Source organism: Mus musculus, chromosome 8, assembly GCF_000001635.26.
Source record: "Mus musculus strain C57BL/6J chromosome 8, GRCm38.p6 C57BL/6J".
Lineage (NCBI taxonomy): Eukaryota > Metazoa > Chordata > Mammalia > Rodentia > Muridae > Mus > Mus musculus.
The window spans coordinates 85,104,273-85,131,856 of record NC_000074.6 but is presented as its reverse complement, the minus strand read 5'-3'; the positions used below and the strand labels follow the sequence as shown (position 1 = coordinate 85,131,856).

General features: G+C 46.2%; 1 protein-coding gene and 1 long non-coding RNA gene across 4 annotated transcripts; both read left to right on the top strand.

Moving 5' to 3' along the window:
• The first annotated feature begins 42 nt into the window (after positions 1-42).
• Positions 43-5,934, top strand: Gm42031 (predicted gene, 42031). The gene is made up of 2 exons (NR_168954.1): positions 43-249; positions 4,783-5,934. It is a non-coding gene; the product is annotated as a predicted gene, 42031 (long non-coding RNA).
• Positions 5,935-8,761: 2,827 nt separating this feature from the next.
• Zfp791 (zinc finger protein 791) lies at positions 8,762-24,689 on the top strand. Of its 3 annotated transcripts, NM_001037745.2 has the most exons (5): positions 8,762-8,794; positions 11,988-12,222; positions 18,224-18,350; positions 19,587-19,647; positions 20,815-23,304. In NM_001037745.2, the coding sequence occupies exons 2-5, from the start codon at positions 12,220-12,222 to the stop codon at positions 22,208-22,210; spliced, it is 1,587 nt and encodes a 528-aa protein (NP_001032834.1). In that variant the 5' UTR covers positions 8,762-8,794; positions 11,988-12,219; the 3' UTR covers positions 22,211-23,304. The 3 variants fall into 3 exon arrangements, with proteins under 3 accessions (NP_001032834.1, XP_030099405.1, NP_001344295.1); XM_030243545.1 differs by lacking the exon at positions 8,762-8,794 and having other exon boundaries at positions 11,982-12,222; positions 20,815-24,689; NM_001357366.1 differs by lacking the exon at positions 8,762-8,794 and having other exon boundaries at positions 12,166-12,222; positions 20,818-23,304.
• Positions 24,690-27,584: the final 2,895 nt, after the last annotated feature.

Genomic DNA, 27,584 nt, shown 5'->3' with positions numbered 1-27,584 from the left:
TTTGCTCCCCAGCCCTATAAAAAGGGTAAAAACCCCACACTCGGCGCGCCAGTCCTCCGATAGACTGAGTCGCCCGGGTACCCGTGTTCCCAATAAAGCCTCTTGCTGATTACATCCGAATCGTGGTCTCGCTGATCCTTGGGAGGGTCTCCTCAGATTGATTGACTACCCACCTCGGGGGTCTTTCATTTGGAGGTCCCACCGAGATTAGGAGACCCCTGCCCAGGGACCACCGACCCCCGCCGGGAGGTAAGCTGGCCAGCGGTCGTTTCGTGTCTGTCTCTGTCTCCGTGCGTGTTTGTGCCGGCATCTAATGTTTGCGCCTGCGTCTGTACTAGTTGGCTAACTAGATCTGTATCTGGCGGTTCCGCGGAAGAACTGACGAGTTCGTATTCCCGGCCGCAGCCCTGGGAGACGTCCCAGCGGCCTCGGGGGCCCGTTTTGTGGCCCATTCTGTATCAGTTAACCTGCCCGAGTCGGATTTTTTTGGAGCTCCTCCACTGTCCGAGGGGTACGTGGCTTTGTCGGGGGACGAGAGGCAGAGACACTTCCCTCCCCCGTCTGAATTTTTGCTTTCGGTTTTACGCCGAAACCGCGCCGCGCGTCTGATTTGTTTGTTGTTCTTTTGTTCTTCGTTAGTTTTCTCCTGTCTTTAAGTGTTTTTGAGATCATGAGACAGACCGTAACTACCCCTCTGAGTCTAACCTTGCAGCACTGGGGAGATGTCCAGTGCATTGCATCCAATCAGTCTGTGGATGTCAGGAAGAGGCGCTGGGTTACCTTCTGTTCCGCCGAATGGCCAACTTTCAATGTGGGATGGCCTCAGGATGGTACTTTTAATTTAGGTATTATCTCTCAGGTCAAGTCTAGAGTGTTTTGTCCTGGTCCCCACGGACACCCGGATCAGGTCCCATATATCGTCACCTGGGAGGCACTTGCCTATGACCCCCCTCCGTGGGTCAAACCGTTTGTCTCTCCAAAACCCCCTCCTTTACCGACAGCTCCCGTCCTCCCGCCCGGTCCTTCTGCGCAACCTCCGTCCCGATCTGCCCTTTACCCTGCCCTTACCCCCTCTATAAAGCCCAAACCTCCTAAGCCCCAGGTTCTCCCTGATAACGGCGGACCTCTCATTGACCTTCTCACAGAGGACCCCCCGCCGTACGGAGCACAACCTTCCTCCTCTGCCAGAGGGAACGATGAGGAAGAGGCGGCCACCACCTCCGAGGTTTCCCCCCCTTCTCCCATGGTGTCTCGACTGCGGGGAAGGAGAGACCCTCCCGCAGCGGACTCCACCTCCTCCCAGGCATTCCCACTCCGCATGGGGGGAGATGGCCAGCTTCAGTACTGGCCGTTTTCCTCCTCGGACTTATATAATTGGAAAAATAATAACCCTTCCTTTTCTGAAGATCCAGGTAAATTGACGGCCTTGATTGAGTCCGTCCTCATCACCCACCAGCCCACCTGGGACGACTGTCAGCAGTTGTTGGGGACCCTGCTGACCGGAGAAGAAAAGCAGCGGGTGCTCCTAGAGGCTAGAAAGGCAGTCCGGGGCAATGATGGACGCCCCACTCAGTTGCCTAATGAAGTCAATGCTGCTTTTCCCCTTGAACGCCCCGATTGGGATTACACCACTACAGAAGGTAGGAACCACCTAGTCCTCTATCGCCAGTTGCTCTTAGCGGGTCTCCAAAACGCGGGCAGGAGCCCCACCAATTTGGCCAAGGTAAAAGGGATAACCCAGGGACCTAATGAGTCTCCCTCAGCCTTTTTAGAGAGACTCAAGGAGGCCTATCGCAGGTACACTCCTTATGACCCTGAGGACCCAGGGCAAGAAACCAATGTGTCTATGTCATTCATCTGGCAGTCTGCCCCGGATATCGGGCGAAAGTTAGAGCGGTTAGAAGATTTAAAGAGCAAGACCTTAGGAGACTTAGTGAGGGAAGCTGAAAGGATCTTTAATAAGCGAGAAACCCCGGAAGAAAGAGAGGAACGTATCAGGAGAGAAACAGAGGAAAAAGAAGAACGCCGTAGGGCAGAGGATGAGCAGAGAGAGAAAGAAAGGGACCGCAGAAGACATAGAGAGATGAGCAAGCTCTTGGCCACTGTAGTTATTGGTCAGAGACAGGATAGACAGGGGGGAGAGCGGAGGAGGCCCCAACTTGATAAGGACCAATGCGCCTACTGCAAAGAAAAGGGACACTGGGCTAAGGACTGCCCAAAGAAGCCACGAGGGCCCCGAGGACCGAGGCCCCAGACCTCCCTCCTGACCTTAGGTGACTAGGGAGGTCAGGGTCAGGAGCCCCCCCCTTGAACCCAGGATAACCCTCAAAGTCGGGGGGCAACCCGTCACCTTCCTGGTAGATACTGGGGCCCAACACTCCGTGCTGACCCAAAATCCTGGACCCCTAAGTGACAAGTCTGCCTGGGTCCAAGGGGCTACTGGAGGAAAGCGGTATCGCTGGACCACGGATCGCAAAGTACATCTAGCTACCGGTAAGGTCACCCACTCTTTCCTCCATGTACCAGACTGCCCCTATCCTCTGCTAGGAAGAGACTTGCTGACTAAACTAAAAGCCCAGATCCACTTTGAGGGATCAGGAGCTCAGGTTGCGGGACCAATGGGACAGCCCCTGCAAGTGCTGACCCTAAACATAGAAGATGAGTATCGGCTACATGAGACCTCAAAAGAGCCGGATGTTTCTCTAGGGTCCACATGGCTTTCTGATTTTCCCCAGGCCTGGGCAGAAACCGGGGGCATGGGACTGGCAGTTCGCCAAGCGCCTCTGATTATACCTCTAAAGGCAACCTCTACCCCCGTGTCCATAAAACAATACCCCATGTCACAGGAAGCCAGACTGGGGATCAAGCCCCACATACAGAGGCTGTTGGACCAGGGAATACTGGTACCCTGCCAGTCCCCCTGGAACACGCCCCTGCTACCCGTTAAGAAACCAGGGACTAATGATTACAGGCCTGTCCAGGATCTGAGAGAAGTCAACAAGCGGGTGGAAGACATCCACCCCACCGTGCCCAACCCTTACAACCTCTTGAGCGGGCTCCCACCGTCCCACCAGTGGTACACTGTGCTTGATTTAAAGGATGCCTTTTTCTGCCTGAGACTCCACCCCACCAGTCAGCCTCTCTTCGCCTTTGAGTGGAGAGATCCAGGGATGGGAATCTCAGGACAATTGACCTGGACCAGACTCCCACAGGGTTTCAAAAACAGTCCCACCCTGTTTGATGAGGCACTACACAGAGACCTAGCAGACTTCCGGATCCAGCACCCAGACTTGATCCTGCTACAGTACGTGGATGACATACTACTGGCCGCCACTTCTGAGCTCGACTGCCAACAAGGAGCCCCCCATGATTGCCTCGAGATCTTGGCTGAAACGCATGGAACCAGACCGGATCTCACCGACCAGCCCATCCCAGACGCCGACCACACCTGGTATACCGATGGGAGCAGCTTTTTGCAAGAAGGACAGCGAAAGGCTGGGGCAGCAGTGACGACTGAAACCGAGGTAATCTGGGCGAGGGCCCTGCCAGCTGGAACGTCAGCCCAGCGAGCCGAACTGATCGCACTCACCCAAGCCCTGAAAATGGCAGAAGGTAAGAAGCTAAATGTTTACACTGATAGCCGCTATGCCTTCGCTACGGCCCATGTTCATGGGAAAATATATAGGAGACGGGGGTTGCTGACCTCAGAAGGCAAGGAAATCAAGAACAAAAGCGAGATCCTAGCCTTGCTGAAAGCCCTCTTTTTGCCAAAGAGGCTCAGTATTATCCATTGCCCGGGACACCAAAAAGGGAACAGTGCTGAAGCCAGGGGCAACCGAATGGCGGATCAAGCAGCCAGGGAGGCAGCCACGAGAGAGATCACAGAAACTTCCACGCTCTTAATAGAGGATTCGTCCCCGTATACTCCCAGTTACTTCCACTACACAGAGACTGACAGAAAAGACCTTCTGAGACTGGGAGCCGTATACGATGAGGACAAAAGGTATTGGGTCCTGCAGGGAAAACCTGTAATGCCTGACCAATTCACCTTTGAGCTCTTAGACTCCCTACACCGGCTCACCCACCTCAGCTATCAGAGGATGAAGGCACTCCTTGACCGGGAAGAGAGCCCCTACTACATGTTAAATCGGGATAGAACTCTCCAGCACGTAACAGAATCCTGTACAGCTTGTGCTCAAGTAAATGCTAGTAAAGCCAAAATCGGAGCAAGGGTGCGAGCGCGGGGACACCGACCCGGCACCCATTGGGAAATCGATTTTACCGAAGTTAAGCCAGGGCTGTATGGACATAAGTATCTCCTGGTGTTTGTAGACACATTCTCTGGCTGGGTAGAAGCATTTCCAACCAAGCGTGAAACTGCCAGGGTTGTGACCAAGAAGCTGCTTGAAGAAATTTTTCCAAGATTCGGGATGCCCCAGGTATTGGGGACAGATAATGGGCCTGCCTTCATCTCCCAGGTAAGTCAGTCGGTGGCCAAGTTGCTGGGGATTGATTGGAAACTGCATTGTGCTTACAGACCCCAGAGTTCAGGTCAGGTAGAAAGAATGAACAGGACAATCAAGGAGACTTTAACCAAATTAACGCTTGCAGCTGGCACTAGAGACTGGGTACTCCTACTCCCCCTGGCCCTCTACCGAGCCCGGAATACTCCGGGCCCCCATGGACTTACTCCGTATAAAATTCTGTATGGGGCACCCCCGCCCCTTGTCAATTTTCATGATCCTGAAATGTCAAAGTTAACTAATAGTCCCTCTCTCCAAGCTCACTTACAGGCCCTCCAAGCAGTACAACGAGAGGTCTGGAAGCCACTGGCCGCTGCTTATCAGGACCAGCTGGATCAGCCAGTGATACCACACCCCTTCCGCGTCGGTGACGCCGTGTGGGTACGCCGGCACCAGACTAAGAACTTAGAACCCCGCTGGAAAGGACCCTACACCGTCCTGCTGACCACCCCCACCGCTCTCAAAGTAGACGGCATCTCTGCGTGGATACACGCCGCTCACGTAAAGGCGGCAACAACTCCTCCGGCCGGAACAGCATGGAAGGTCCAGCGTTCTCAAAATCCCTTAAAGATAAGATTAACCCGTGGGGCCCCCTGATGTAAGGTTAAACCAGAGACAAAAATTGTTCGAATCAGGACAAGGGTGGTTTGAGGGACTGTTTAACAGGTCCCCATGGTTCACGACCTTGATATCCACCATTATGGGCCCCTTGATAATACTTTTATTAATCCTACTCCTCGGACCCTGTATTCTCAACCGCTTGGTCCAGTTTGTAAAAGACAGAATTTCGGTGGTGCAGGCCCTGGTTCTGACCCAACAGTATCACCAACTCAAATCAATAGATCCAGAAGAAGTGGAATCACGTGAATAAAAGATTTTATTCAGTTTCCAGAAAGAGGGGGGAATGAAAGACCCCACCATAAGACTTAGCAAGCTAGCTGCAGTAACGCCATTTTGCAAGGCATGAAAAAGTACCAGAGCTGAGTTCTCAAAAGTTACAAGGAAGTTCAGTTAAAGATTAACAGTTAAAAATCAAGGCTGAATAATACTAGGACAAGGGCCAAGAACCGATGGTACCCACCGGGGCCCCGGCTCAAGGCCAAGAACCGATGGTACCCACCTGGGCCCCGGCTCAGGGCCAAGAACAGATGATACCCAGATAAGGCGGAACCAGCAACAGTTTCTGAAAAAGTCCCACCTCAGTTTCAGGTTCCCCAAATGACCGGGAAATACCCCAAGCCTTGATTTGAACTAACCACTCAGCTCGCTTCTCGCTTCTGTACCCGCGCTTTTTGCTCCCCAGCCCTATAAAAAGGGTAAAAACCCCACACTCGGCGCGCCAGTCCTCCGATAGACTGAGTCGCCCGGGTACCCGTGTTCCCAATAAAGCCTCTTGCTGATTACATCCGAATCGTGGTCTCGCTGATCCTTGGGAGGGTCTCCTCAGATTGATTGACTACCCACCTCGGGGGTCTTTCAGTATTTTCTTCATTTACATTTCCAATGCTATCCTAAAAGTCCCCCATACCCTCCTCCCCCCACTCCCCTACCCACCCACTCCCACTTCTTGGCCCTGGTGTTCTAAGGGGTGATTCTTGAACCCAACAGTGGGGTTGTTTTTAACAAAATCTCAATCATTCCATTTTTACCAATGAAGACTCAGGAGTCAGATGCTGGGATGAAAGCCTGCTAGGCCAGAGAGGCAGAGAAAGCACCCAGCTGACCTTCCTCCTCAGCTCATGTCCCAGGAGATATCCCCCCATGCCATCTCAAAACTCTCTTAAACTCCATGCCCCTCCCTTCTACTTCCTGTGCATCTCCATCCATCCTCCCAACTCCCCTTACTCTTTATGTTTTTTTCTTAATAATCTTATGTTCACTTCCTCTTAACTGGTTGCTTGCTCTGTCTCTTGACCTATGGTTGACTTTATTTAATCGTGCTTGCAATATACAAGCAGAAAGCTCTTGGGTTAAAGGTATGTGCTAAGTCTGAGCCACACCAGAACTAAAAACAGGGTTTTCCAGTAAATAACACAATCTTGGGATTCACAGTATGATAAAATATCCTGCAACATGTGTGCATGGAAGTCAAGTGATAACTTAGGAGACTCAATTCTCTCCTTCTACTATGTTCTGGGAATTGAATTCAGGTGTCAGGCCTGGCAACCAGCATCTTTACTCCCTTGCCATCTTGCTGGTCAGGAACTCACTAAGTAGATCAGATGGATTTATAGATCTGCTTGCCCTTGCTGGGATTAAAGGTGTGTATAATCGCATCCAGCGGGAAATATGTGTTTTAAATGAGGCTAACGTGTCACTAAATGTTATTAAATACTGTGTGCAAAACTGGCAAAACTATTTAGATGGAAGCTTTGAGAAGCAGTGGGTTTTCCTGGAGCATCTGAAACTAGAATGCCATTTCCTTGGATACCTTGAACATAGATATAATGAGAAGCACACACCTAATGCTTCCAGGCCAAGCTCCTAAATTCTAGGGATTTCCTGAATGGCAGAAGTGTCCAGGGTCTAGATAACCTCAGGCAGGCCAGCACAGAAAGATGCAATGATTACAGAGTTCCAACTTTTAGTCTCCTCGCCAGCTTTACGGGAAGGGACTAGAAGGGAAGATGAACCTCTCTTACCTCCATGGGATGAATCTGAGCACAGAGGTTCATCTGTAGATCTCATCCTGTGTATCTCCTCACCTGGCTGTTTGTTCCCTGTATCCTTACAATAGCCCTGATAATAAACAGTAAAGCCAGCCAAATCTAGGAAGGGATTGTGGGCTCTTCTGGCTTAGAGCACACTGGAAGTATAGGTGCCTAGGTTTGCAGCTAGAATCTGAAGTGGGAGACGTCTTGTAAAACCAGCCTTTAAACTGTGGGATTTGCTGTTAGCCTCCATGAGACAGTATTGGAACTGATCCATAGGATACCTGCATTTCAGGCCCAGGAGATCTGGTCCATGTGGGGAAAACCTTACACTCCTGCTGCCACAGCATTGTGTGTGAGGAGCGTACAGAAGAAAATTGTCAGAGAATTGGAGATAACTTCACCTAGGCCAGTTGTCCCACCTTGATGGGGATGTAAGAATTAACAACATGTAACTTTAATTTTTCAAAGTCTACTTTTAATGATGGTTCTTAAATGCTTTAACCCCCCCCCCTTTCAGACCACCACCCACCAGAGGTAGTGCAAAAGAAAAGACACAGGGGAAGTGGACCTGTTTAGAAATGGTTGGGAGCTGGTGGGGGGTGGTGCAACCCCCATCTGTGTTGTCTGGAAATCAACGAACAGTTCAGTTCACAGGTCAGCAGCAGCAGTTGGATCCACTCACAAACTCTTCATGGATATGGTTGCAGTCCAGTTCGGTAGCGTTGGGATTGCAAACACGAATCAGTAATGGTGGCACAACCTAGCTGGACCAGCCAGACAGGAGGGATTCAGACCTGCAGGGATGTCAGGAGCAGCTCTTAGAGGAGCAAAGATCAGCGAAGACACCAGACCAACAAGCCGTGCAAGCACGTCAATCTCAGTCTGTCCAAACTCCCTCCAAACATCCCGTGTCCCACATGGGTCTTGCCTCAGGCTGTGTCTTGAGTCAGCACATGTCTGTCACAGCTGACATCACTCTGCCAACTGGCCAAGAAAGCAGCAAAAAATCTTCAGACACTCCAGAAGACGGCATTAGATTTCGTTACAGATGGTTGTGAACCACCATGTGGTTGCTGGGACTTGAACTCAGGACATTTAGAAGAGCAGTCGACGCTCTTAACTGCTGAGTCATCTCACCAAACCCCCCCCCTTTTGTTTTTCTTTTTCTTTTTTTCTTCTTTCTTTCTTTCTTTCTTTCTTTCTTTCTTTCTTTCTTTCTTTCTTTCTTTTCTTTTTTCAGCAAGAAATCTACAGCACTCTGCCAGAAGTCTTTTTGGCAGTTCTCTCTACAAAGTCCTGACAAATGCAGCAAATGTAAGGCAGACCAATACATGTTAGTGAGGAAGCCCTCATCATGTGTCCTTTTACGTGCTTGCTTTAGCAAAACATTCTTTCACCTGTGTCTGCTTCAGTGACACATTCCTTCACGCATCTGCCTTAGCCTTTCACCTGTGTCCACTTCAGGAAAACATTCCTTCACGTGTTTGCCCCAGCAAAACACCATCCAACACAACTGACTCTCCAAACCCTTAAATTTCCACTTTACAACATAACAAGATCATCACAGAGCTCACAAGAGAAACAGAACATGAAGATCTTTTAGGCACCTCAGAGAAGGTAACTGGTATTAACTAATTTCTCTAACATTAAAGCCACTCCTAAATGGATATCTAAACCCCAAATAAGTCATGCTGACAGGGACAAACTCACCTTTTCTCTTTGCTGTCCTGTAAACCTGACAACATGCTTCCTTGTCAGTTTGTAAAATTGGAAAGACTGTGTTTCCTACGCCACAACCAACCTCAAGTATTCAGTAGGTGGCTGAGGATCCAGGAAATTCATCAGCACAAATTTCTAGGTCACCAGCTTCTACCGTCTCTTCCCACAGGAGGCACCTGAGTGTCACATCCATGGCTGGTACAAGAACATTTGCTCTGTTCTGTTAAGACCATTCAGATTGTGCATAAGCAGGACACAACAGCTGTTGGCCTTTCGAAGGTACCAACCACCCTACCTTTAAAATGGTTAGCTGACAAGCCTGTATGAGTAGAACAGTGGCCTTTGATATCATAAAAATTACAGGCACTAGAAAAGCTGGTACAGGCACAGCTAAATGGTCAACTTATTGAAAAATCGACCAGTCCTTGGAATTCTCCTATATTTGCCATTAAAAAGAAGTCTGGAAAATTGAGAATGTTAACAGATTCTAAAAGATGATTCAGCCAATGGACTCCTTACAGCCTGGAATTCCCTTGCCTTCTTTATTAACTAAGAAATGGTCTACTATAGTGATTGATTTAAAAGACTGCTTTTTTACTATACCTTTACAAGAAGAGAACAAAAAAAATTGCCTTCATAGTGATTACTTATAATATACTCAATCTGTTAAAAGATTGGTGGCCTGACCCACTATAGGGGCTGCTTGCCCACTCCTCAATCTCTTGCACCTCTTTTGCTCTTTCTCTGCTTCCCTTCCCCGCCCTACCCCCACTCCCTTTCCCCCTCTCTCTCCACGTACTCATGGCTGACCTCTACTTCCTTCCCTTCCCTTCCCTTCCCTTCCCTTCCCTTCCCTTCCCTTCCCTTCCCTTCCCTTCCCTTCCCTTCCCTTCCCTTCCCTTCCCTTCCCTTCCCTTCCCTTCCCTTCCCTTCCCTTCCCTTCCCTTCCCTTCCCTTCCCTTCCCTTCCCTTCCCTTCCCTTCCCTCTCTGCCTCTACTGCCCTCTTAACTCCCCTCCCCATGCCCTGAATAAACTCTATTCTATCTATTCTATACTATGTCGTGTGGCTGGTCCCTCAGGGGAGAAGGGATGCCTTGGCATGGGCCCACTGAGGCACCCCCTTCACCCATACCTCACCACACCTCCATAGAACATACCCCCCTTTATCTTTTTATAAACACAACAACTACAGTTCAAACTTGTTTTCTAAATCTCCAAGAGTTGGAGTGATTTGTAGCTAATATAAAAATATCTTTCAGCAGGCTGATGCCCATGACTTTAATCCCCCCCCCCAGAGACATGTGGATCTCTGTAAATTAGTTGTTTTCTAAATTCTAGAATTACTGTGAACAAGGTGGTGGTGGTACATGCCTTTAATCCCACCACCCAGGAACAAAACTCAGATACAGCTCCTAACTGGAACATGATCAGGCCTGTCACAGCAACATCCCCCCCCCACCCCCCGTACCTGGTACCAACTTCTGTTCTAGTTAGGGTTCCATTGCTGTGAAGAGACACCATATCCAAGGCAACTCTTTTTTTTTTTTAAGATTTATTTATTTATTTATTATATGTAAGTACACTGTAGCTGCCTTCAGACACTCCAGAAGAGGGCGTCAGATCTCATTACGGGTGGTTGTGAGCCACCATGTGGTTGCTGGGATTTGAACTCAGGACCTTTGGAAGAGCAGTCGGTGCTCTTAACTGCTGAGCCATCTCTCCAGCCCCAAGGCAACTCTTTTAAAGGTAAACATTAATTGGGGTTGGCTAAAGTCTTAGAGGTTCAGTCCACTATCATCATGGTGGGAAACATGGTATTCACAGCATGGGGTGCAGGCAGACATGGTACTGGAGGATCCAAGAATTCTATTCAACATCTTGATCTGAAGACAGCAGAAGGGGACTGGAGTTTGAAGGTTTCTGAGACCTTTGGGATGTTTTGAAGGTGTGAGAGAGGTTTCAGCTGAGATTTCAGCTGAGGATGAAAATCAGCTGGGTGCTTTCTCTGCCTCCCTGAGCCAGCAGGCTTTCATCCAGGCATCTGGCTTCTGTGTCTTCATTGGTAAAATCAAACAATTGAGATTTTGTTAAAAACAACAAATATCTGTAATTACAATACTAGGGAGCCTGAGGCAGAAGGGTCCTGGGTTCTAGGGTAGCCTGAGCTACAGTACCAGCCCTTGTTACATAGCAGAGAAACAGAGAAAGAAAGCTACACTCATTCTGAGGTTGTCCAATTCAAATGTCAGACCAGAGTAGGGGGGTTCCTTTTTAAAACCTGGATCTGTGAAGATGGGGAAACTATGAAGCAAATCCTGACCATATGTACCAGGGAGACTTTTTTGTTTGTTTGTGGGGATGGATGGTTTCACAATGGTTAAGCACTGAACTATACCCTCAAGTTCACTTTATTTTTATACAGGGTCTCATGCAGCCCAGGCTGGCCTTGAACAAATTACAGATGCCTGAATTCCTGATCATGCTTCAGCTCCCAATCTCTGGGATTGCAAAGTGCATTGCCGTTCCCGGCTGCAGGGTTCCTTTAAAAGAGTGTCGGGCTGGAGAGATGGTTCAGTGGTTAAGAGCACCAACTGCTCTTCCAAAGGTCCTGAGTTCAAATCCCAGCAACCACATGGTGGCTCACAACCACCGGTAATGAGATCTGACGCCCTCTTCTGAAGTGTCTGAAGATAGCTACAGTGTACTTACACATAATAAATAAATAAATAAATAAATAAATAAATAAATAAATAAATAAATAAATAAATAAATAAATCTTTAAAAAAAAAAAAGTGTCTGCAGGCCAAGCAGTGGCAATGGCCTTTAATCCTGCACTCAGGAGGCACGGGCAGACAGATAAATTTCTGTTAGAGTCTAGCCTGGTCTACAGAGCGAGTTTCAGGACAGTCAGGGCTACGCAGAGAAACCCTGCCTTAAAAAACAAAGTGTCTATGGCAAACAACCATGATTTCAGGAATAGCCTCCATCCCTGGAAGGCTTTCTTCCTCTTGTAAACACTATAAACTACTCCGGATAACGCTAGATGTCGCACCATCTGGAAACCGAGAATATTTGCATTCCCTTATTCAGAAGCGGCTGCAGAAAGACGTCCGGGTCTCACCAGAACAACTTAAACGCAGAAGCCCCAGCTTAAGCCCTCGGCTACCTGGTCAATCAGGAAAGGTGACTCCCTTAAGGCGGGGAGTGGGCGTGGCCATGTTATGCACATGCGCGGGACATTGTATAAATCTGTTCAGACTAAGTGACAGACAAGTGTGATTTCCTTGAGACAAGGAGAAGCATTGATCGGTGAAGGCCTGCCATGGTGAGTGCGGCTGCCCCCCACCCACCCAAGGGGATAGGGGAGGGAAGGAGAAAGGGGGAGGGCTGTTGATTCTATCCGGCCGAGCAGTGGCCAGCCCCGCAGGAGCGCAGGAGCGGTGTTTCGGGCGCGGGACTCCCGAGTCCTGCAGGTCTGTGACCGGATTTGGGCACTGGAAGAGCTACGCTTGTGCGGCCAGGGCCTCCGCTCGCCCCAGGGTCACTGGTACCACTCGGTCTTATGAAGGTGTTGGACACAGCCACCGACTTGAGGCCTTGCCCTCTAGTCTAGTCTTTCTAGGGCTAGAAGTAAATCTCTAAATTTCCACAGCCTTCGCTAATTTCTAAACCTCAGCTTCTTCCCACTCCGGTTTAGAACAGAACTTAGTGATCTCTGAGTGGCCTAAGTGGTGCATTCACAAGCGCAGTGTTTAGATACTGTAACCCTCGTTGGGGCTGAAGAGATGGCTCAGCGGTTAAGAGTACTTGAGGCTCTCAAGGAAAGGGCTTCTGTTCCCAGCACCCATATGGTGGTTCGCAACCAACCTTAGCTCCAGATATAAGAGACTCTACACTTCTGACCACCTTGGGCACAAGGCACAGAGGTGGTACAAATACATATATGCAGCATTCATGCACCTGAAATAAAATAAGTCCAGAGAGAGAGAAAGAGAGAGAGAGAGAGAGAGAGAGAGAGAGAGAGAGAGAGAGAGAGAGCAAGCAAAACCCTGGCTCGCCAGGCCTATAATCCTGGCAGGAAGCCGAAGCAGAGAGATCACTTCAAGTTTGATTCTACCTTAGGCTACATAATAAATTCCAGGCCAATGTGAGACCCTGTCTCCAAGAAAGAAAGGCTAGAGAGATGGTTCAGTGGCTAGGCTGAGAGCACTCTGCCCTTACAGAAGTCTTGGGTTCAGTTCCAGTAGCTAACCAGTAACTCCAGAGTTCCAGGGGATATGATACCTCCTTCTGGCCTCTGATACCTTCTTCTTACCTGCAGGGGTGCGCTCTCTCTGGCGCTCTCTCTCTCTCTCTCTCTCTCTCTCTCTCTCTCTCTCTCTCTCTCTCTCTCTCTCTCTCTCTGTGTGTGTGTGTGTGTGTGTGTGTGTGTGTGTGTGTGTGTGTGTGTGTGTGTGTGTGTGAGTTTGTTTTTGTTTTTGTTTTTTTCTGAGACAGGGTTTCTGGCTGTCCTGGACTCTTAATAAACCAGGCTGCCAGGTTGACCCAGACTCACAGTTCCGCCTGCCCCTGCCTCCCTAGAGCTGGAATTAAAGGTGTGGGCTACCACACCTGGCTCACACAGCCTTACTACATAACCTTGGCTGTTCTGAAACTCACTGTGTAGTACAGGCTGACCTTGAACTCAGATCTACTTGCCTCTACCTTTCAAGTGCTGGGATTAGAGGCGTGTGCCCCCCCCCCATGCCCAACTTTTTTTTTTTTTAAGATTGTTTTATGTATGTGAGTATACTGTTGCTGTCTTCAGACACACCAGAAGAGGCATCAGTCCCCATTACAGATGGATGTGAGCCACCATGTGGGTGCTGGGAATTGAACTCAGGACCTCTGGAAGAGCAGTCAGTGCTCTTAATCACTAAGCCATTTCTCCAGCCCAATGCCCAACTTTTGGTTTTGCTCTTCTTTTCTTTTTTTTTCTTTCTTTTTCTTTTTCTCTCTTTTTTCAAGACAGGGTTTTTCTGTGTAGCCCTGGCTGTCCTGGAACTCACTCTGTAGACCAGGCTGGACTCAAACTCAGAAATCCACCTGCCTCTGCCTCCCAAGTGCTTGGATTAAAGGTGGGCACCACCACTGCCCAGCTCCAATGCCCAACTTTTTAAGTACTTCTCAACAAACCCAACCCTACTGAGTTATAACTCCCTGAAGTGCCTCGATTTTTATTTGTCTCAGAAAGACATTTTCTCTATTTTTTTTTCAGTGTGGGAGCTCAAAGCCATTGCCTTTTGCAGATGCTATAGCACTGAGCCACATTCTCCTGCCCTCGTTCATATTCTGGAGGAAAGGTCTTATCTTTGTTGCCTAGGCAACAAATCTGGTGGGACTGCGCTGCCTCAGCTTCCTGGTCATTTGGGTCTACAAATGCAAACCTGACATTTCTCTCAAAACCAACACTTTTTAGATTTACTTATTTTACTCATAGGAGTATTTGGCCATCATGCATGCATATGTGGCACACAAGGAGTGCCTGGTACCTACAGACGTCAGAGGATAGTTGTGAGCCACCATATAAGTGCTGGGACCCAAACTCAGGTCCTCAAGCACAAGTGTGTCTAACCACTGAGCCAAGTCAGCAGCCCCCTCTTTCTGAACTCTTGTGCTGTGGAGTTTTTCTCTTTCAAATATTTGGAATAAACCACCGCACTCTTTAGGGTTCAGGACTTGTAAACTAGAGCCTAATGTAAATAGCGCCCTTCTCATCGGGTTCATGTTTACACTGTATCTTTGCTCTTCAGAACAGAATGTTTCTCCAGTGTTTATCATACTCGGTGTTTGGGTTGGTTTTCTTTTAACCTGTATCTGTAGTTTCATGTCTGTCATTAATTTGGAAGAACTATTGTCAAATATTACTAAATACGGATGTTCATATTTTGGTCCCTTCGCTCGTGGGTGGTCTCTCTTGTAAGGAGAAGTTTGTCTTTGCTATTTTTTTTTTCCTATGGTATTAGGCAGATGCAGAGGAAAAGATTCTTTGGAGTTGGAAAGATGATTCCCTGGTTAAGAGAACATACTTATATCAGAATGTTGAAGGCCACTGCATGCAACTGCAAATTAGTCTTGGTGGTGTAGCCACGTTCGTTGTATTAGTTAGGTCTACCAACCTAGGAGCAAGGGAGAGCTTTTCATCATATAGGATCTTCTAGAACCTCCCCCTCCAGTGTCTTAAAGTTTTCATTGTAGAAGCGTTCTCTCTGGTTAGATAGACCCTTGAGTACATTTTTTTTTTTTTTTTGGAGATCATTTGAATGGGCTATTTTTCTCAATTTCTTTCCCTGAGGGTACATTCTTGGTATGTATGAGTCTGTTTTTGTTTTCTTTAATATTGATTTGTTCCCTGTAACTTTACCATGTTTATTAGGTCCAAGGGTTTTCTAGTAGACTTTATAGTATCTTTTAGGTAAAGCATGGTGTCACCTGCAAATAGACATGGTTTGGCTATTTCCTGTTCTGCCCTTCACATGCATAATTGCTATAGCTGTGACTTCAAACCCTGTGGTGAATGGGAAGGAGAGTGCATGCCCTGTTTCACTCCTGATTTTAAACAAAGTGCTCACTTTGCTTCCTTTTAATATATTGTTGGTTATAGGTTTTATTATTTTTAAATGTGTTCCATCTATTATTAAAGTCTCTAGGACTTTTGTAGTGAAGGCGTGTTAAACTTTGTCAAATGTTTATTCAGTAATCAACTGAATGGTGTGATCTATGTCCTTAAGTTTTTTAAATGGTGTGTTACATTTCAATCTCTCTCTCTCTCTCCCTCCCTCCCTCCCTCCCTCCCTCTCTCCTTCAGAAACTGTTTAATCTACAAAGCCCTGGCTGTCCTGGAACTCACAGAGAGTTGATGAAGCATTGAACTCACAGAGATCCCCCTGTCTCTGCCTCCCAATTGCTAGGATTAAAAGAGTGCACCACCATTATTTTTTTTTCTTTTTAAATTTTTCATTTTCTGTATATGGGTGTTTTGCCTGCATATATGTCTGTGTACTGTGTATATGCTTGGTGCTGAGGGAGGGTAGAAGAGGGTATCACCCACTAGGACTGGAGTTACAGACAGTTGTAAGATACCATGCAGGTGCTGGAAATCGAACCCAGATCCTCTGGAAGAGCAGCCAGTACTCAACCACTGGGCGTCTCTCCAGCCCTTACATTTCTTGATTTGCATGTGTTAAGCCAACCTTGCCTTTCTGGGATGAAACCCACTTGGTCGTTGTGGTTTGAATGAGAGGTGCCCCATTGTTCTCTCCAGCCCATGGCCCTGTTTGGGGAGGCTTCTGAGGTATGGCCTTGCTGGAGGAAGTGTATCTTTGGATTGGGCTTTGGGAGCTTAAAGAGTTAGAGTCATCTGGAGTTTGCTTTCTCTCTACTTCCTTCTGTGGTTCAGGATGTGAGCGCTCAGTTGCTGCTGCCACCATGCCTGGTGCTGGCTGCATGCTTCCTCACTGTGACAGTGACGAGCTCTTACGCCTCTGAAACTGTAAGCCCAAAATAAGTTTTTCATTCTGTAAGTTGGCCTGGTCGTGGTGGCTCATCCCAGCAATAAATAGAAAAGTGACTAAGGGGACTGGTGAGATGGCTCAGTGGTTAAGAGCACTTATTGCTCTTCCGGGGTCCTGAGTTCAAATCCCAGCAACCACATGGTGGCTCACAACTACCCATAATGAGATCTAAAGACCGCTATAGTGTACTTATATATAATAAATAAATAAAATCTTTTTTAAAAAAAAGAAAAAGAAAAGTGACTAAAGGCATCCTCAATGTACACAAATCTTAATGTGCTCCTGAATGAACTTTGTTGGGAATTTTTGTGATATGGTCATCAAAGAAATTACTCTAGTTTTCTTTTTTGTTTTATTCTCACCTGTTTTTGTTTGTTTGTTTGTGGTTTTTTGGGTATCAGGATGGATAATACTAGTTTCATAAAACAAATTTGGTAGTGTTCCTTTACTTTCTATATAATACCTACCTGATAGTTAAGTAGTGCTCTACAGTGAATCATGAGTCCTTTGGTTCTGGGGTTTTTTGGAACACACAAACACACACACACACACACACACACACACACACACTAGCCCTTGAGTACCTCAGGACAGTGTTTTGAGCTGTAACTCATTACAAGTTGGATTTCTATAGAATTTGTGGCATCTTGTGTCTAATGAGGGGAATAGGGAAAATTTGTAGCACATCCTTACACATTAAATCCTCAACCTAGTGTCAGACATGATGAATGAATGTGTGTGATCTCAGCCCTTAAAAGTCTGAGGAAGAGCCGGGCGTGGTGGCTTACGCCTTTAATCCCAGCACTCGGGAGGCAGAGGCAGGTGGATTTCTGAGTTCGAGGCCAGCCTGGTCTACAAAGTGAGTTCCAGGACAGCCAGGGCTACACAGAGAAACCCTGTCTCAAAAAAAAAAAAAAGAAAGAAAGAAAGAAAGAAAGAAAGAAAGAAAGAAAGAAAGAAAGAAAGAAAGAAAGAAAGAAAGAAAGAAAAGAAAGAAAGAAAGAAAGAAAGAAAGAAAGAAAGAAAGAAAGAAAGAAAGAAAGAAAGAAAGAAAGTCTGAGGAAGAAGTATCAAGCATTATGAGCAGTAAAAAATGAATTTTTCTCACAAAAAAATGATGAGAAATATTATTCCAGTTGAACTATCGATATAGACTAGTAAGACTTGCAATGGCAGCCAATCATGGCCTATAATCACAGCACTGAGGGGATCAAGGCAGGAAGATAACATCTTCCAGATCAGCTTGAACTGTGGAGTTAGACCCTGTCTATAAATAAATAAGTAAATGAATAAATATCTAGGCATGGAAGCATGCACCTTTAACCCCAGCATTGGGAAGGGAGAGGCTGGAGGATCTGGAGTTTAGGGCCATCTTTCATATCATAGCAAAGTTGGAGGCCAGTTTGGAGTACTTGAGACTCTTGTCTCAAAAAGCAAATTAAATTATCTATCTTTTAAAATGCTTGTGCAGTGGCTATGTAACCTGTGTTCATGCTTTCGAAAAGCTGCTAAACTTCTACAACTCACTATGAACCATCGGTAAAACTGGCACTCAAGCCAGACAGTAAGTGCTGAGGGACCACAGAACTGTCTGTCCCCTTTGGATGAGGCTACCTAAGTGGTACAGTTTGCCTGGCATGAATGACGCTTGGTTCAATCCCCAGTACTGCAAAGGAAAAAGAAAATAGTGTGCGTGTGCATTTACACATTGAAATGGATTTCCCTAGCCCTATTGATCTTCTTACTCTTTTTTTACACACGTGGAATGTTTAGGATTCAGTGACCTTTGAGGACGTGTGTGTGACTTTCACTCAGGAAGAGTGGGATCTACTGCGTCCTGTACAGAAGAAACTCTACAAAGATGTGATGTGGGAAACTGTGAGGAACCTGGCCTCTGTGGGTAAGGATGCGGCTGTGGGAAACCGTGAGGAGCCTGACCTCTGTGGGTGTGGATGCGGCTGTGGGAAACTGTGAGGAACTTGGCCTCTGTGGGTGTGGATGCGGCCGTGGGGAACCTGGCCTCTGTGGGTGAAGATGTGGGCGTTGGAATCGTGATGAACCTGGCCTCTGTGGGTGAGGATGCAGCTGTTTCCTTCATGTAGGTAATTATATGAGAACGGATTTTTTGTTGTTGGGATTGTTTGAGATAAGGTCCTACTAGGTATCCCCACTTATGTAGATCAGGCTGGCCTTCAACTTTCAGAGATCTTCCTGCCTCTGCCTCCCCAGAGCTAAAATTAAAGTTGTGCCAGCCGGGCGGTGGTGGCGCACGCCTTTAATCCCAGCACTTGGGAGGCAGAGGCAAGCGGAGTTCCAGGCCAGCCTGGTCTACAAATTGAGTTCCAGGACAGCCGGGGCTACACAGAGAAACCCTGTCTCGAAAAAAAAAAAAAAAAAAAAAAAAAAAGTTGTGCGACACCAGCCCTACTGACAGTGATTTCTTGCCCACCATCACTAATTTAAGAGTTAGAATGTAAGAGTGGCTCTTACTCCTGTTTCCGGCTTGCTTCTCTCTTGCCCTCTTGCTCCCCTACTCTCCGCCTTGCCTTCCCCCTCTCTACACACGGCCATGGCTGGCCTCTACTTCTCTACTCTCTCCCTCTCTCTGCCTTTCTTTTTTTTTTTTTTTTAAAGAATTTTTTTTTAAAGATTTATTTATTTATTATATGTAAGTACACTGTAGCTGTCTTCAGACGCACCAGAAGAGGGCATCAGATCTCTGTTAGAGGTGGTTGTGAGCCACCATGTGGTTGCTGGGATTTGAACTTCGGACCTTTGGAAGAGCAGGCGGGTGCTCTTACCCCCTGAGCCATCTCACCAGCCCCTCTCTCTGCCTTTCTACAATAAACGCCTTAAAACCATGAAAAAAAATAGAATATAAAAAGTGTTTACATTGATGTAAATGAGGCATTATGAACTTTTTTCAAACCTAGAACCTAAAAAGATTTTTGTAGCCGGGCAGTGGCAGCGCACACCTTTAATCCCAGCACTTGGGAGACAGAGACAGGTGGATTTCCAAGTGAGTTCCAGGACAGCCAGGGATATACAGAGAAACCCTGTCTCGAAAAACAGGAAAAAAAAATTTTTTTTTGTAATGGCTAAAAATGTATAATGGTTTTCTGGTTTTACATTTTAGCGAGTGAATTGGAAGACCAGGATGTTTCAAATCAGTACAGAATCCAAGAGGAAAATGTAAGGTGAGCTTACACACTAAAGAAAACAGAATCTTACATTTTTAAATTAAGCAACCAAAAGAAACTCCTATATGGTTTTCTTTTTAAAAAAAATGTTCCCGCGTCGTCCCCACGGCGGCGCGGGGTCTCTCTCCCCCCGCCGGGCTTCGGGACCGGGGTGCGGTTCGGAGAGCCGTTCGTCTTGGGAAACGTGGTGCGGCCGGAAAGGGGGCCGCCCTCTCGCCTGTCACATTGAACGTGGAACCTGGCGCTAAACGTAGACGACCTGCTTCTGGGTCGGGGTTTCGTACGTAGCAGAGCAGCTCCCTCGCTGGGATCTATTGAAAGTCAGCCCTCGACACAAGGGTTTAAAAAAAGAAAAAAGAAAAAAATGTTTAGCAAAGTATTTTAAATGATACATATTGAACATTTAAATATTATTACATAGTTGTCATGGTTAGGGTTGCCTGTGAAGAGACAAGCATTTAATTGTGGCTGGCTTACAGTTTCAGAGGTTTAGTCCATTATCATCATGGTGGGAAGCATGGCAGCATCCAGGCAGGCCTGGTCCTGGAGGAGCCAGGAATTCTACATTCTGATTCAAAGGCAGCTAGGAAGAGACTATCTTTCATTCAGGGCAGAGTCTGAGAGAACTCAGAGCCCACCTACACAGTGACACACTTCCTCAAACAAGGCCACATCTCCTAATAGTGCCACTTTCTATGGCCAAGCATTCAAACACATGAGTCTATGGGGGCCAAACCTATTCAAACCGCCACAGTGGTGCACATCGGTAATCACAACTTTGAAGACAAAGGCAGGAGGATCATAGTAAATTTAAGGCAGGAGGGGGGCTTTCTCCAGGCCCTGGATTAATGTTTTGAGACAGGGATCTGCTGTATAGCCCAAAACTCCTAACAGTCCTCCTGCCTCAGCTTTCCAAATGCTGGGATTACAGGCATGGGCTACCAGCCTAGCTTTTGCTTTTATTTTGAGATAGACCCTTGCTTTATAACATTAACTGCCCTCACATTTGTGATCCTCCTGCCTCAGCCTCCTACGTGTTAGTATTAGTGGTATGCCAGCATGCCATGGCTATAAAGATGTAATCCTGATGTGTATTAGTGAACATTAAATAATAATTAATATTGGGATAATAATATTAATAACGGGCTTCTTTTTTTTTTCCAGAAGTTATGTGATACAAAGACTCTATGAAAGTAAAGAAGTTATTGAGCATGGAGAAAGCTTCAGCCAGATTCCAAACACTGGTGCGGCCAAGATAACTTCTGGAGGAAAGCCGTATAGTTGTAGCGTGTGTGGAAAAGGCTTCATGCTTTGTTCATCCCTCACTAGGCATGTCAGAGCTCACCCTGGCCATGAACTTGCTGGGTTTAAGTGTGGAGAGAAGCGATTTAAATGTAAGGAATGTAGGGCCACTTTCAGTTACCTCAAATCCTTTCAGAGACATGAAAGGACCCACGCTGGAGAAAGCCCCTACAGGTGTAAACACTGCGGGAAGACCTTCATCTATTTCCAGCCCTTTCAAACACATGAACGGACACACATTGGAGAGCAACTCTATCAGTGTAAGCATTGTGGTAAAGGGCTTAGTTCTCCAGGTTCTCTTCGAATTCATCAAAGAATTCACACCGGGGAGAAGCCCTATGTGTGTGAGAAGTGTGGCAAAGCCTTCAGTTGTCCCAGTTCCATCCAAATCCACGAAAGAACCCACACCGGGGAGAAGCCCTATAAATGTAAAGAATGCGGGAAAGCCTTCATATCCCGCACAAGTGTCAAAACGCACATGGTGACACACAGCGGCGATGCAAACAAGCCTCATAAATGCGAGCATTGCGGGAAGGCGTTCCTTCGGCCATGTTTTCTGCGAGTGCATACGCGGATTCACACTGGAGAGAAGCCGTATGTCTGCAAGCAGTGTGGTAAGGCCTTCAGATGTTCCACTTCGATGCAGATCCATAAAAGGACTCACACCGGGGAGAAACCCTACAAGTGTAAGGAGTGCGGTAAAGCTTTCAGTGCCCATTCGGCGTTTCGAGTCCACAGGCGGGTGCACACTGGAGAGAAGCCTTATAAATGCCGAGACTGTGGGAAAGCCTTCATCTGCCTCACGTACTGCCGCGCGCATGAGCGGAAACACAGCGGAGAGAAGTCCTACGAATGCGATCAGTGCGGGAAAGCCTTCGTCTCTCTGGAAAACTTTCGACGACATGTCAAAACTCACGCTGAAGATACACCTTATAAATGTAAGGAGTGTGGAAAAGCTTTCGTTTTCCTCAGCGCCCTTCAAGCGCATGAGAGGATCCACACTGGGGAGAAGCCTTACGAATGTGAACAATGTGGCAAAACCTTTAGATGTTCAAGCTATGTTCAGGTACACAGGAGAATCCACACCGGGGAGAAGCCCTATGAATGTAAGGAGTGTGGGAAAACCTTCATTTATTCTACGAGCTTTCGAGGGCACATGAGAATGCACACGGGAGAGAAACCCTACAAATGTAAGGGGTGTGAGAAAGCCTTCAGGCTCGGCAGTTCCCTTAAAAGACATGAGAGAACTCACAGCTGAAAGAAATGTGCTTAGTGTACGCATGCATGGGAGAACTTTTTGCTTTGTCCACATCCTTCAATAAACATGAAAATGCACAATAGACAACGAATGTGAGGAATGGGGGGGGGGGTTGAACATTTTCAATCTTAACACTTTGTTGTGAAATTATCCATTGTGGAGAAATCTCATGCTATTAGTTCATTAAGTAATACCAGAAACTAACTGCGGTGTAATAGGAAACTGACATCAAGTGGGCCATAAAATTCAAAATGTTGAGGAAACATAAGAGCTAAATATGTTCATCGGGGTTTAATTGTTTCTGATATATCTGCATGCTTTGGTTTGTTGCTGTAGCCCTGACTGGCCTGAAGTTCACTATGTAGACTAAACTGACCTCCAACTCAGAGATGTGTGTGTGTGTGTGTTTTAGAAGAAAGATTATTTTATAGTTCCAGAAGAATAATTGTCCATTGTAAAGTAACCTTTATTTGCCTGCTATCTCTTTGGCTTCTGTTTGCTATCCTAGGCCTAGTCCTGGAAGCTTCTAGCCTCTGTACAATCTAATCTAGGCTTAGAATGTTTCCAGCCTCTAAGACTGATAGGCTGATGAATAACTCACCCTTTCTTGTTTTTCCTGAACTCTGGCTGCCTGGTCAACTCAACTGTTCTGGCTCAAAACTCTCCAAGCTGACTGACTCAATCTTGCTTCTCTCAACTTCTCTGAATTGCTCTGCTTGGCCTCAAACTAACTCTAGCAGTCTTTTCTAATCTTCTGGCTCATTCTGTCTTCAACCTGTCTCTGTAAAACTCTTCTAGTAAACCTCTTCTCTTTCTTTCTTTCTTTCTTTCTCTCTCTCTCTCTCTCTCTTTCTCTCTCTCCACTGTTTTGTCTTGAGTAGCCTCTCATCTCTGTTCTTGTAAGAGCTGGGCATAGGGTTCAGTGGTTAAGAGCACTGACTGCTCTTCCAGAGATCCTGAGTCCAATTCTCAGTAACCACATGGTGGCTCACAGCCATCTGAAATTGGATCTGATGCCCTCTTCTGGTGTGTCTGAAGACAGCTACAGTGTACACATATACATAAAATGAATAAATAATTCTTTTTAAAAAAAACAGCTGGGCATGTCCTATTCTGTAAAATCTATGATTCATGACTTGTCTGTCACTCAATTAGACATCACTTTCAAACATGGGGTACTCCCTTCTACCTTCATTGTTGGAGATCAAAGGAGTGTACTAAGGGTAGTCTGTATCCCAGCCAGTGGGTTTAAAGTTTTGAGCTAAGGGCTGAGGCACAGCAGAACACAATCAGGGTTCACAGTGCAATCACATACCTGCAGCAGTTCACCATGGCATGGGATCACGGTGACAAAGCAAGCAGCAGGCACAGGCTGCAGAGAGCTCCCACGTTGACAACAGCAAACTGCAAGTAGAATTAGTCCTTAAACGCTCAAGTCCCTGCCCCAGTGACAAACTTCTCTCAACATGTCACACCTCCTGAACCTCCCCTAAATAGTGCTGCCAACTGCAAACCAAGTGTTCAAGTGCCCATGACTATGGGAGACATTTCTCATTCAAACCACCACAATTAGCAGTTGGGGGTTTTCTGACCTCATGAGAAAAATAGTAGATATATCTTCCTCACCTTTATATTCAAAATGACTTCATTCTCATGTTTAATAGAACAGGCTTATTTTTTCCCTGTTATTTTTTAATTAATTAATTTATTTATTATATATAAGTACACTGTAGCTGTCTTCAGACACTCCGGAAGAGGGAGTCAGATTTCATTACGGGTGGTTTTGAGCCACCATGTGGTTGCTGGGATTTGAACTTCGGACCTTCGGAAGAGCAGTCGGGTGCTCTTACCCACTGAGCCATCTCACCAGCCCTATTTTCCCTGTTATTAAATGTCTACTAAGTATGCAAAGCTTGTCAAGCAGTCTCATGGTGTTTACTGTCTGTTCTTTGTTCCTCATTGTTTCCAATGGGCATTTGGATAATAGACTTTAAAAGGAGCCATTTTAAGGGATTGGAGGGATGGCTCAGAGGTTTAAAATGCTTGTTGCCCTTCCAACAAGTTCAACTCCTGGCACCTACACCAGGTGACTCACAGGCACCTCTAACCAGCTCCATGAAATCTGTATTTTGTTCTGGTCTCTAAGCTCTAAGGGCACTTGGAGTCACCTGCACAACAAGATGTGCCATTTGGGGGCCCTGATGGCTCAGCATTTAAGTGCATGTTTTGGTTTCTCGTCGCTATGACAGCCAACCTAAGAAAATAAAGTGTTGATTTGCCTTACACTTCCCACCTTAGTTTGTTATTGCTGGGTAAACTAGAACTGAAAGCAAAGGGTTTATTTGGCTTGCCCTTCAGTATCACTGTTCATCATCAAAGGAAGTTGGAGAGGAACTCAGAATGGCAGGTAATGGAGGCAGTAGCTGCTGCAGGAGGAAGCAGTGGAGTGCTTACTGGCTTGTACGTCATGGCTGCAAAACTCAAGACCACCAGCCCAGGGATGGCATCACTTACAATGGGTGGGGCCTTCCCCATCAATCACTAAGAAAATGCCTTACAAGCTGGTCCAATTTTTTTTTTATTATTATTTTCTTTATTTACATTTCAAATGTTATCCCCTTTCCTAGTTTCCCCTATTTTCTCCCCCCTCCCCCTGCTCCCAACCCACCCACTCCTGCTTCCTGGCCCAGGCATTTCCCCACACTGGGGCATAGAGCCTTCACAGGGTTCTCTTCTCCCAGATGACAGACTAGGCCATCCTCTGCTACATATGCAGCTAGATCCATGAGTCCCACCATGTGTTTTCTTTGTTAGTGATTTAGTCCCAGGGAGCTCTGGGATTACTGGTTGGTTCATATTGTTCCTCCTATGGGGCTACAAACCCCTTCAGCTCCTTGGGACTTTCTCTGTCTCCTTCATTGGGGACCCTGTGCTCCGTGTAATGGACGACTGTGAGCATCCACTTCTGTCTTAGGCACTGGCAGAGCCTCTCAGGAGACAACTATCAGGCTCCTGTCAGTAAGCTCTTGTTGGCATCTGCAATAGTGCCTGGGTTTGGTGATTATTTATGGGATGGATCCTCAGGTGGGACAGTTTCTGGATGGTCGTTCCTTCAGTCTCTGCTCCGAACTTTGTCTCTGTAACTCCTTCCATGGGTGTTTTGTTCCCCCCCTCTAAGAAGGATCAAAGTGTCCACATTTTGGTCTTCCTTCTTGAGTTTCATGTGTTTTGCAAATTGTATCTTGGGTATTTTGAGCTTCTGGGCAATTATCCACTTATCAGTGAGTGCATATCATGTGTGTTCTTTTAGATCCATCCATTTGTCTAAGAATTTCATGAATTCATTGTTTTTAATAGCTGAGTAGTACTCCATTGTATAAATGTATGACATTTTCTGTATCCATTCCTTTGTTTAGGGACATCTGGGTTCTTTCCAGCTTATTGCTATTATAAATAAGGCTGCTAGCCGGGCATGGTGATGCACGCCTTTGATCCCAGCACTCGGGAGGCAGAGGCAGGAGGATTTCTGAGTTCGAGGCCAGCCTGGTCTACAGAGTGAGTTCCAGGACAGCCAGGAGTACACAGAGAAACCCTGTCTCGGAAAAAAAAAATCAATCAATCAATCAATCAATCAATCAATCAATCAATCAATCAATAAATAAATAAATAAATAAATAAATAAGGCTGCTATGAACATAGTGGAGCATGTGTCCTTATTACAAGTTGGAGCATCTTCTGGGTATATGCCCAGGAGTGGTATTGATGGATCTTCCAGTAGAACTATGTCCAGTTTTCTGAGGAACCACCAAACTGATTTCCAGAGTGGTTGTATCAGCTTGCAATCCCACCAGCAATGGAGTGTTCCTCTTTCTCCACATCCTCGCCAGCATCTGCTGTCACCTCAGTTTTTGATCTTAGCCATTCTGACTGGCATGAGGTGGAATCTCAGGGTTGTTTTGATTTGCATTTCCCTGATGATTAAAGATGTTGAACATTTTTTTCAAGTGCTTCTCAGCTATTCAGTATTCCTCAGCTGAGAATTCTTTGTTTAGCTCTGTGCCCCATTTTTAATAGGGTTATTTAGTTTTCTGGAATCCAACTTCTTGAGTTCTTTATGTATATTGGATATTAGCCCCCTATCAGATTTAGGGTTAGTAAAGATCTTTTCCCAATCTGTTGGTTGATGTTTTGTCATATTGACTGTGTCCTTTGCCTTACAGAAGTTTTGCAATTTTATGAGGTCCCATGTGTCAATTCTTGATCTTACAGCACAAGCCATTGCTGTTCTGTTCAGGAATTTTTCCCCTGTGCTCATATCTTCGAGGCTCTCCCCCACTTTCTCCTCTATAAGTTTCATAGTTTCTGGTTTCATGTGGAGTTCCTTGATCCACTTAGACTCGAGCTTTGTACAAGGAGATAAGAATGGATCAATTTGCATTCTTCTGCTTGCTAACCACCAGTTGAACCAGCACCATTTGTTGAAAATGCTGTCTTCTTTCCACTGGATGGTTTTAGCTCCTTTGTCAAAGATCAAGTGACCATAAGTGTGGGGTTCATTTCTGGGTCTTCAATTATATTCCGTTGATCTACCTGTCTGTCACTGTACCAGTACCATGCAGTTTTTATTACAATTGCTCTGTAGTATGGCTTGAGGTCAGGGATGGTGATTCCACCAGAGGTTCTTTTATTGTTGAGAATAGTTTTGCTATCCTAGGTTTTTTTGTTATTCCAAATGAATTTGCAAATTGTCCTTTTCAGACCAATTTCCCTTATGAATATCGATGCAAAAATACTCAATAAAATTCTCGCAAACCAAATCCAAGAACACATCAAACCAATCATCCATCATGATCAAGTAGGCTTCATTGAACCATCAAGTAGGGATGGTTCAATATACAGAAATCCATCAACGTAATCCACTATATAAACAAACTCAAAGACAAAAACCACATGACCATCTCATTAGATGCAGAAAAAGCATTTGCCAAAATCCAACACCTATTCATGATAAAAGTATTGGAAAGACCAGGAATTCAAGACCCATATCTAAACATAATAAAAGCAATATACAGTGTCTTTCTATTCCTGCACAAACATCATGACCAAGAAGCAGTTGGGAAGGAAAGGGTTTATTTGGCTTACACTTCCATACTGCTGTTCATCACCAAAGGAAGTCAGAACTGGAACTCAAGCAGGTCAGAAAGCAGGAGCTGATACAGAAGCCATGGAGGGATGTTACTTACTGGCTTACTTCCCCTGGCTTGCTCAGCCTGCTCTCTTATAGAACCAAGACTACCAGCCCAGAGATGGCACCACCCACAAGGGAACCTCCCCCCTTGATCACTAATTGAGAAAATGCCTTACAGCTGGATCT